Source organism: Cotesia glomerata, linkage group LG8 (genome assembly GCF_020080835.1).
Source record: "Cotesia glomerata isolate CgM1 linkage group LG8, MPM_Cglom_v2.3, whole genome shotgun sequence".
Classification (NCBI taxonomy): Eukaryota; Metazoa; Arthropoda; class Insecta; order Hymenoptera; family Braconidae; genus Cotesia; species Cotesia glomerata.
This window is the reverse complement of record NC_058165.1, coordinates 19613024-19624425: the sequence shown is the minus strand read 5'-3', so window position 1 is coordinate 19624425 and position 11402 is coordinate 19613024. Positions and strand designations below refer to the sequence as shown.

Genomic DNA, 11402 nt, shown 5'->3' with positions numbered 1-11402 from the left:
TCCAAAATTTGTTCTAAATAGTTTTAAATTTATTATTGAATTTTGTTTTTAATTCATAAATTAAGTTATACATTATTAGTGTTATTATATTATTTTATTAAAAATCAATTTTCTTTATTTGAAAAATCTACTTCCATTTCGGCTGCCGAATGGCTTTTTTTACATTGTAATTGTGAATAATTATTGAAAGAATTGTAATTCGATCAGGAATTTACGAATGTCCCACGATTACTGTGATTTTAACGGTAATTTTTAAAGAAAATTTCTTTCCCTAAAACTAACATTTCCCACAATATCATGATCAAATAATAAATGTTCCTATTAAAAAGTATGAGAAAATCATTGCTTTTGTAACATATCTTTATTATAACAGATTAATACAAGTATCACTCCAATCACAATAATTCAATCATAAAATTTTTAAAAACTCAAAGCCAAGTTCTCTTTTTTACCACCATTCGCATTTAGTTTCAGGGTTCAACTTCGACCCAGCAGGACACGAGAAATCCTGAGCGACTTCCGGAATCTGAGCCAACATTTTCTGCATAATAAACTCCATCATTTTCATCTCAATGCCTTCAATATCGTCTTCCTTTTCTACATCGACGTTAGCTTTGCAGAATTGTCCGACGTACGCCATCCAGAATAATTGTTCCGGAGTGTGAGAAACTTCAGGAAGAGGTGCTTCAGGACCATTCTTGGCTTCGTAATCCTTGTAGGCTTTGTAGGCTGACCGGAGACCTATGAACTGACCCATCATCGTTGACATGGTGCCCAAGGCAATCTGAAATATCAAAATATTAGATAACACACTTAGCTTCTTAATTAAATGACTTCTAACAGATCTGAATGACAACTTACATCTTCTTTAGCGTCCGTGTTTGTAAAGTTGCTAAACATATTTTGGAAGCACTTCATTGGCTCCATGAGAGTTGACTGCTTGTCTTCATCCTTCAATTTGGTGTGTTGGTACACGGATACGAACAGTTCTCGAGCTATGTTGGGTCCAGCGGCTCCGTAGTTCATGTACATTGGTCGGTTGTTGTCAAACATCGGACTGTCCAGAATTTCTGGAGGTATGACTGAAAATATTTTAGTTTATAAGTGAAAATCAAAAGATCAAACATGTGTAAAAAATAATTGTCTTAAAAGTGTCTTAAAATTGTCATTTGTTTAAGATTTTAAGCGTAATACAAATAAAGACTGTTTTAGACGCCAAAAAAAGAATTCTAAGAGCAGATTTTTGAAATTTGGTCCTCAAATTTGTTATAAAGACTAATTTTTAGACATTTTTTGGACGGTTATGCGAGTTTCTTTTAAAAAATCTTGAAAAAAACATTTGGGGACTATTTTAAGATGAGCTCACAACGATAGAGCTCCGGAATATTAAAATAAAGTTTCTTAAAAAAGTTTTGAAATTACCTTAAAATAGTCTTAAAAAAAAATTTAGAGGCCCAAGATGAGTTCACAGCAATAGAGCCCCGGCAAATTATTATGGAGCTTCTTAAAATAGTCTTAAAAAAAAATTAGAGACTATTTTAAGATGAGCTCGCAGCAATAGAGCTCCAGATAATTATAATGGAGCGTCTTAAAATAGTTTTAAAAAAAAATTAGGGACTATTTTAAGATGAGCTCACAGCAACAGAGTCTCGGAACATTAAAATGGAGCGCTTTAAAAAAGTCTTAAAATGATCTTAAAGTAGTCTTAAAAAAATTTAGGGACTATTTTAAGATGAGCTCACAGCAACAGAGCTCTGGCAAATTATTATGGAGCATCTTAAAATAGTCTTAAAAAAAAATTTAGGGACTATTTTAAGATGAGCTCACAGCGATAGAGCCCCGGAACATTAAAATGGAGTGTCTTAAAAAAGTCTTAAAATGATCTTAAAATAGGCTTTAAAAAAAAATTTAGGGACTAGGGAGCGTCTTAAAAAAGTCCTGAAATTATCTTAAAAAAATTTAAAGACTATTTTAAGATGAGCTCACAGCAATAGAGCTCCAGAAAATTATTATAGAGCATCTTAAAATAGTTAGAGCCCCGGAACATTAAAATGGAGCGTCTTAAAATAATCTTAAAAAAATTTAGGGACTATTTTAAGATGAGCTTACAGCAACAGAGCTCTGGCAAATTATTATGGAGCGTCTTAAAATAGTCTTAAAACAGTCTTAAAATAAATTTAGGGACTATTTTAAGATGAGCTCACAGCGATAGAGCCCCGGAACATTAAAATGGAGCGTCTTAAAAAAGTCTTAAAATGATCTTAAAATAGTCTTTAAAAAAAATTTAGGGACTAGGGAGCGTCTTAAAAAAGTCCTGAAATTATCTTAAAAAAATTTAGACTATTTTAAGATGAGCTCACAGCAATAGAGCTCCAGAAAATTATTATGGAGCATCGTAAAATAGTTAGAGCTCCGGAACATTAAAATGAAGTGTCTTAAAATAGTCTTAAAATGCTCTTAAAATAGTCTCAAAAAAATTTAGGGACTAATTAAATATGAGCTCACAATGACAGAGCCCCGGAACATTTAAATAAAGCGTCTTAAAAAAGCCTTAAAATGATCTTAAAATAGTCTTAAAAAATCTTGAGAAAAATTTAGGGACTATTATAAGATTATCTCATAGTGACAGAGCCTCGGAACATTAAAATAGTGCGTCTTAAAAAAGTCTTAAAATTGTCGGATAATAATTTTTCAACAATTTTAAATTCAATTTGAAAAGAGCGTATTCAAAAATATTGCGGTTAAAACTTCTCAAAATCGCCTATAAATTAATTTTCATAACAAATTTGAGGACCAAATTTTAAAAATCTGCTCTTGAAATTTTATTTTTTGCATTTTAAATAAACAATTTTAAGACACATTTAAGACGATTTTCTTTACACGGAAGCTTCTACTCATCTTCCAACCACGCCAATACTTACACAAATGATCATGAATGTTCCTTGGAGTCTCCAAGCCTTCAGGCTGATCATTCACAAAGTTCAAGTCCTTCTGGAGCTTTTTGCTGTAGTCAATCTCTATCCTGAACATGTTCAAGTTCAAAAGCGTCTGGAGGAAATTGTTCTTGTGGAATTCCGACTCAGCATACAAAGCTTCCAGTTCTTTTGGATCGCTGAACCTAGTGGACGTACCCAACGTCACTGGCATCTCGCTAACAATCTTGGAGCCTTTTTCTTTGTCCTCAGTATCAAGATGCTTGCAATCTTTCATCATAGCGACCATCGAGTCCTTCATATCCTGAACCATGTTCTGCATCGACTCAGCAGAATTCTTGAACTGATCGATGAAGAAGTACTTCATAGCTTCCTCCATGTAGAATTTAGCGATGTCATCACAGAAACTTTCCTCGCTAACCTCTTCATGGCCAATTGTCTTCCAGAACTTCTCCTGTTCCTTGCGGAACTCAGGAGTTAAATATGAAACCGTTTTCTGGACCATTCTCCAGACCGCGTAGTTAGCTTGGACACGTTTGGGAGTCTCTGCCATCAACTTAAAGAACTCCTTCATCGCTTCTGCGTTCCAGATTGTTATTAAAGGCTCCTCGTCTTTGTCCATGAAGGGAATTAAGGTCTTGCTGGCCCACATGCTCCAATCGATGCCTGGGAACTCTTTCTGAAGCTCATCGATCCTCATTACATGATCGGTTTTGTCGTCATGGTCCGCGTCGATTGCGTGGAGCTTCTTTTCAAATTCCATGACGTCTTCGACGTCTTTGCTGATGTCTCCAGTTGCTCCCATAAGTTTAGCGATGGTCATCATGTAATCTTTGTAAGCTTCGGGCTTTTTCATCATTGCTGCTGTGTACTCGAAGTATTGCGGAGAGGGCTAGAATAGAAGGAAAAAAAGAGATTCATTACCTTCTAGAGGTATTTTTTGATGTAGCTGTTACCCGCCCGCTTCACTGAGCGCTTTATAGAATTGCATTTTTAGATCTAGACTTGAAATTTAATTGGAGTATTGTTTTGATTTGCAGATTCCAAATGAGCATTGAAAGTTTTAGTTAAAGTCATTGCAAGTATCATAAGTCATGTTTAAATCTGTCTAGCTTCAAGTGCCAACAATTTTTCTGTTATTTAAAATTTTCTCAGTGACATCAATTTTTTATAGAAAATAAATTTAACATGTTTTTTACGAATTCTATTTAAATAAGTAGCCAAATTTATTTTTCACTTATCTAGTGTTTGGAAAATCCATTCATTTTAATCTGTTACATTCCCTTGATCCCGCAATAAGAACAATTTATAAGTTATGTAATCAGCAAAAATAACATGTATGTAAAACTGTTAGTCCATTGACTGAATACTACATGTAATGTTAAGTTTTGGAAACCTTACAATGACTTTTTTCCCGCTGCTAAAAAGACGTTTGTTGTAAAGAAATTTTCAGTAAATGTTATTGAAACTCAATAGACATGGCCTAAATTTCATGTTTAAAAAAGTCCTAGTTTATAAACAACAACATTTTTAGTAGACTTCATAGAAATCTAACTATTTTATTTCATGGAATCAATTATCATAACCAAACACACGATCAGCATATAAATATAAATTTTCAACACTTAGTTCACCAGACATAATTAGCTTCTTTCTTAAACTTTTTTTAAATTACGTTAAATCAATTAAATATTAAAGTTATGTAATAAAAACAAAAGAAAATCGTATTAAGAACAAATGAATGAAAAATGAGGGTCTTTTGTTTTTATCAGCGGGAAAAAATGTATATAAATAGTATATTACACCCCTTGGGATGGAAAATAAGAAAAGCCTCAGATCACATGTAATTGTTGGCCGAGGCGAAGCCGAGGTCAACAAACATTTGATCTGAGGTTTTCTTTTTTACTTCCCAAAGGCTGTATAATATTTTTTTGTCCGAGGAAGGAGGAAAGCGGCAACTTTGTTTAGCGCAGTGAGACCAAAGTTGCCACTTTCCGCCCAGAGGGCAAAAAAGTAAATTGTAAAAAAAATGAGAAAGGGTTGATAAAATCCAAAAAATAAGTAGCCTATAACCATCCATTTTCCTGTTATTTAAAATTTTCTAAATGACATCAATTTTTTATAGAAAATAAATTTAACATGTTTTTTACGAATTCTATTTAAATAAGTAGCCAAATTTATTTTTCACTTATCTAGTGTTTGGAAAATCCATTCATTTTAATCTTTTACATTCCCTTGATCCCGCAATAAGAACAATTTATAAGTTATGTAATCAGCAAAAATAACATGTATGTAAAATTGTTAGTCCGTTGACTGAATTACTACATGTAATGTTAAGTTTTGGAAATCTTACAATGACTTTTTTCCCGCTGCTAAAGAGACGTTTGTAGTAAGGAAATTTTTAGTAAATGGTATTGAACCTCAATAGACATGGCCTAAATTTCATGTTTCAAAAAGTCCTAGTTTATAAACAACAACATTTTTAGTAGATTTCATAGAAATCTAACTATTTTATTTCATGGAACCAATTATCATAACCAAACACACGATCAGCATATGAATATAAATTTTCAACACTTAGTTCCGTGTAGCTTATTGGAAAATTTGAAGACTACCCGAGAAAAAATGTTTCTATATAATCATATATAATTGTATATAATCATATATGACTATATATGATTGTATATGGAATCACATATATAATTATATACAATTATATATAATCATACATGATTATATATGGAATTGTATATAAGATTATATATAATTACATATGACTATATATGGAGCAATATACAGCCATGCAGGATTATATAGTTCCATATATAATTATATATAGCCATACATAATTATATATAGAACTGTATATGAGGTCAAATATAATTATATATGACTATATATGGAGCAATATACAGCCAAGCAAGATTATATATAGTTTCATATATAATTATATATAGTTATATATAAGCATACATGATTATATATGGAATTGTATATGAGGTTATATATAATCATATATAATTATATATGACTATATATGGAGCAATATACAGACATAATTAGCTTCTTTCTTAAACTTTTTTTAAATGACGTTAAATCAATCAAATATTAAGGTTATGTAATAAAAACAAAAGAAAATCGTATTAAAAACAAATGAATGAAAAATGAGAGTCTTTTGTTTTTAATAGCGGAAAAAAATGTATATAAAAGTAAATTGTAAAAAAAAATGAGAAAGGGTTGATAAAATCCAAAAAATAAGTAGCCTATAACCATCTACGAAAAATTCTGCGTCGGAAGGTAGCAGTCCCATTCCTTTAGCTTCAGTAGTTTTAACGTCAACTTTAGTCAAAGGAACCCTATTTTGCGTATATATGTATAGATATCCTCAGAAACATTTCGATGCAATCTGATGTGCTCAATTTTGACATCAAGCTTAGATTAGAAGATCAAAAATGACATATGGATGAATCAGACCACTTTTGGAATATTAATTAAAATAATGCAAAACTCACATGCGCTTTGAAGACCATGATCTTTTCCCCGTCTTCTTCGACATCTAGCAGGGGTTCAAAGTCAACAAAATAGTTAATAGGGTACCCACTCTTCTTAGACTCTCCACTGAAGTTCATCCAGTCGAAATCATCTTCCTTCCACTTGTCACCGTCCATCATCGGCCACCCTTTCATATACATTATAATTCCTTTCAGCAGATTAACGCTGTCTTGGTTACGAGCATCTAGTGGGTGATTTAGCAAGTAGTCATTACAATTACAATCATTACAATGACATATAATTAAAAGATAGAGCCTATAGGAACTTACTGTCGTCTGTGCAGATATCGTGGAGTTCCTCGATCATCTTGAAGGGCCTGAAGTCGCTGGTCAGCGCGTCGACGACTCCGATGAAGCTGTCCATTATGGCGTTTCTCATTTCTATTTCAGCCGAGGGAGTATGTGATATGTCCGTTCCGTCGTAGTTGCCGCAGACGAAGCGGAACATGTTATCACATGGGTTTACGTCGGAGTTCCTGAACTTCATCACGTGTGTCGCCGTGTCCAAACGTTCAACAATGCATTTGTCGGAGGTGCACTTGTGCTCGCCAGCTGTTTCATCAAACAGATTATCAATCAATTATCAAGTACACAGAAAGGAAAATTTTTTGACTGGAGAATAAAATTGTTGGCTCAAGAAAATTTGTCGGGTGCCTGAAGGAAGACCGAAAATGTGCTGGCTGAAGTAAAAATTTTTCTTTAAATTCTATTCTTGGTAGGTCATTTTCTATTAAAATTCTATCATAAATACTTGATTGAAATTTTTATATTTGATCAAAATTTTTAGATACTTTAGGGAAGCAGCGCCACCTACTTCAGCTGAGAAAAAAATTTTCTCACCTTGAGAAAATTTTTCTCGAGAATATTTGATACCCATTTTATATTATTTTACCGTGCAATTATACATATTGAATGAAAAAAAATGATGAAATATTATTTGATCTTCCCATTTGACATGTTAATCAATAAAAATATTAATGAAATTTTACTTCTATCTCTATATTTAATTTTTTGGAGCAAGAGAGAAATTTTCTCAAAACAAGAAAATTAACTTCTATCAAGAACTAAATTTTTTGGAGCTTCGAGGCTGAATTTTCTCAAAACAAGATTTTCTTGACTTAAATAAAATTTCTTGGATCAAGATACGAATTTTTTAAAGCATGAAAATTAATTTTTAGAATAAGTGAAATTTCTTGTCAAAAAAAATTTTTTTTCTCAAGAAAATAATTAGGAAGAAAAATATTTTCTTGGCTCAAGTGAATCTTTTTTTCCGTGTAGCTTATTGGAAAATTTGAAGACTACCCGAGAAAAAATGTTTCTATATAATCATATATAATTGTATATAATCATATATGACTATATATGATTGTATATGGAATCACATATATAATTATATACAATTATATATAATCATACATGATTATATATGGAATTGTATATAAGATTATATATAATTATATATGACTATATATGGAGCAATATACAGCCATGCAGGATTATATATTTCCATATATACTTATATATAGCCATACATGATTATATATGGAACTGTATATGAGGTCACATATAATTATATATGACTATATATGGAGCAATATACAGCCAAGCAAGATTATATATAGTTCCATATATAATTATATATAGTTATATATAAACATACATGATTATATATGGAATTGTATATGAGGGTATATATAATCATATATAATTATATATGACTATATGTGGAGCAATATACATCCATGCAGGATTATATAGTTCCATATATAATTATATATAGCCATACATGATTATATATGGAATTGTATATGAGGTCATATATAATTATATATGACTATATATGGAGCAATATACAGCCAAGCAAGATTATATATAGTTCCATATATAATTATATATAGTTATATATAAGCATACATGATTATATATGGAATTGTATATGAGGTCATATATAATCATATATAATTATATATGACTATATATGGAGCAATATACAGCCATGCAGGATTATATAGTTCCATATATAATTATATATAGCCATACATGATTATATATGGAACTGTATATGAGGTCATATATAATTATATATAATTATATATGATTATATATGGAGCAATATACAGCCAAGCAAGATTATATATAGTTCCATATATAATTATATATAGTTATATATAAACATACATGATTATATATGGAATTGTATATGAGGGTATATATAATCATATATAATTATATATGACTATATATGGAGCAATATACATCCATGCAGGATTATATAGTTCCATATATAATTATATATAGCCATACATGATTATATATGGAATTGTATATGAGGTCATATATAATTATATATGACTATATATGGAGCAATATACAGCCAAGCAAGATTATATATAGTTCCATATATAATTATATATAGTTATATATAAGCATACATGATTATATATGGAATTGTATATGAGGTTATATATAATCATATATAATTATATATGACTATATATGGAGCAATATACAGCCATGCAGGATTATATAGTTCCATATATAATTATATATAGCCATACATGATTATATATGGAATTGTATATGAGGTCATATATAATCATATATAATTATATATGACTATATATGGAGCAATATACAGCCAAGCAAGATTATATATAGTTCCATATATAATTATATATAGTTATATATAATCATACATGATTATATATGGAATTGTATATGAGGTCATATATAATCATATATAATTATATATGACTATATATGGAACAATATACAGCCATCCAAGATTATATATAATCCCATATATAATGATATATGCTTATATATAATTATATATGCTTATATATAATTAACATATATAAAAATTTTTTCTTTGAAAAAAAATTTTTTTTTGGTAATCACAAAAAGAGTAAAATGATGTTTATAATTACGGTTAATAATTCTGAAATACAAAATTTGTTACATTTCCTATGAGATGTTTTGGTCTGCTCTGCTACTACCTAATAGTAAAATCATTATTTACTTTATTATTTAAATAAGTGTTATATTATAATGAGATTCGGTAAAATAAATAAATTATGAATTATGACTATCCAACTATATTATAAAATCAATTTTTATATTATATTTATGATAAACCCATATGATACATTATGTAGATCATAGAATCATTGTCATCTAAGACAGCAGCACAGCTGACAGAAACTTCAAGACGCACGGAGATCACTAAAGTGAAGCAGCATTGAGCAGGGTTAATAGTTGGATGGGTGACCGCTGGTGTTATAACCGTAAAATTATAGCTAGATTTTTTTTTGCATTTTAATTGGTTACAGAGAATTGCGTAGGACTATATTAAATACTCTATCCATAAAATTAACCCAATAATTAATTAGATGTAATAAATATATAATTAAATTTTGTTATATATAATTATATATAGTTATATATAATTATACATAATTATATATGATTAGATATGATTATATTTGGCCATTTTTCATATATAATCATATATATAACCAATTTATATATAAATATATATAAATATTTTTTCTCGGGTACTTACGTTTTGCAGGCGAGTTTAAGGCTGCTCCATGATTTGGCACCACCAGACCAGCAAACACAAAAGCTGTTATCAGATAGACTGCCGATGATTTTTGTGGCTTCATCTTGCAGGACAGTAAAGACTTTTGATATTTTTCTAGACTTGCTAGATTAGAAGCTGTCTAATGCATGTATGATTATATACTTGTCACTGAAGGTTGGAGTGATTTTTTATAAATTTTTTTCTAATCAAGGGTAAAGGTCAAAGTCATGCTTATCGACTGTTATTGTATAACATTGTTTCTTTGTTTCTTTGATTAATATGATCTCTTAGATAATAAGTCAAAGTTTATTATCATGAAAATTTTTACCACATTCATAAAGATAGCAACAAAAGTCAAGTTTTATAATCTATATTGTTAAGAGAATAAGCAAAATTTCGTAGGCAGTGTATTTAGATGAATAATTAAGAAATGACCCTGTATCTCGTTAACTATTAACATTTCTAAAGATATAAGCTCATCCTGATGTTATACTCATCGAGACCTTTCATTTGAGTACCCACATCAATTTTTCATATATTTATATATATTATATATATGTATATATGAAAAATATATCAAAAATGCATGTGGGTACTCAAATGAAAGGTCTTGATGAGTATAACGTCGGGATGAGCTTATATCTTTAAAAAAGTCAATAGTTAAGAAAGTACAGTTCACAAGTCAGGGCAGTCACATAGTAACTGAAAGCTTGCTAGTAATAAAAATTGCAGTAGAAATTTGTTGTTATATTATGAAAAGAAAATTATATCTTTTGTGAATTCTAAAACGGTGGGAGTCAAGGATAAGCGAGCGTCATTCTTATCTTACGCTTGCATAATAGAAATCGATACTCAGTGTCAGTATCACCCGATTTAGTCTTTATCGCTTTCTTTTTCGAGCAGATGATACAATGTTTATGGACTTAATCGGACTTTAAATGCTGTCTTGATTGTGAGGAATAATAAACTCCCCTTCTTAGTCAAGCTTGATTAATATTTATGAAGTTGGATAGAATTTTATAGGGTGTAATGATGTGACTATTAATAATCATTCGAAAATTTGGAAAATTTTACTTAAAAGCCCTATAAACCTATATTATGCCATATAAATCCATACTATGCCATATAAGCCCATATCAGGCTCAATATATGGCTTGACCTGGCCAGATATGGCCTGATTTAAAAAAATTGGCCATATCGAGCTATATATTAGCTCTGATATGGTTTTATATGGCACCATATCGGTTTATATGGCACAGTATGGGTTTATATGGCAAAAGTGTGAATTTATATTGCAAAAATGTGGATTTGTATAGCATCACGTAGGTTTAT

General features: G+C 30.1%; 1 protein-coding gene across 1 annotated transcript; it reads right to left on the bottom strand.

The window, feature by feature from the left end:
• Positions 1-342: 342 nt before the first annotated feature.
• Positions 343-10214, bottom strand: LOC123270432 (neprilysin-2-like). The gene is made up of 6 exons (XM_044736463.1): positions 10050-10214; positions 6755-7036; positions 6446-6669; positions 2922-3825; positions 862-1082; positions 343-784 (listed from the first exon to the last, which is right to left on the bottom strand). Exons 1-6 carry the CDS (start codon positions 10150-10152, stop codon positions 449-451), a joined length of 2070 nt encoding a protein of 689 aa, XP_044592398.1. The 5' UTR covers positions 10153-10214; the 3' UTR covers positions 343-448.
• Positions 10215-11402: the final 1188 nt, after the last annotated feature.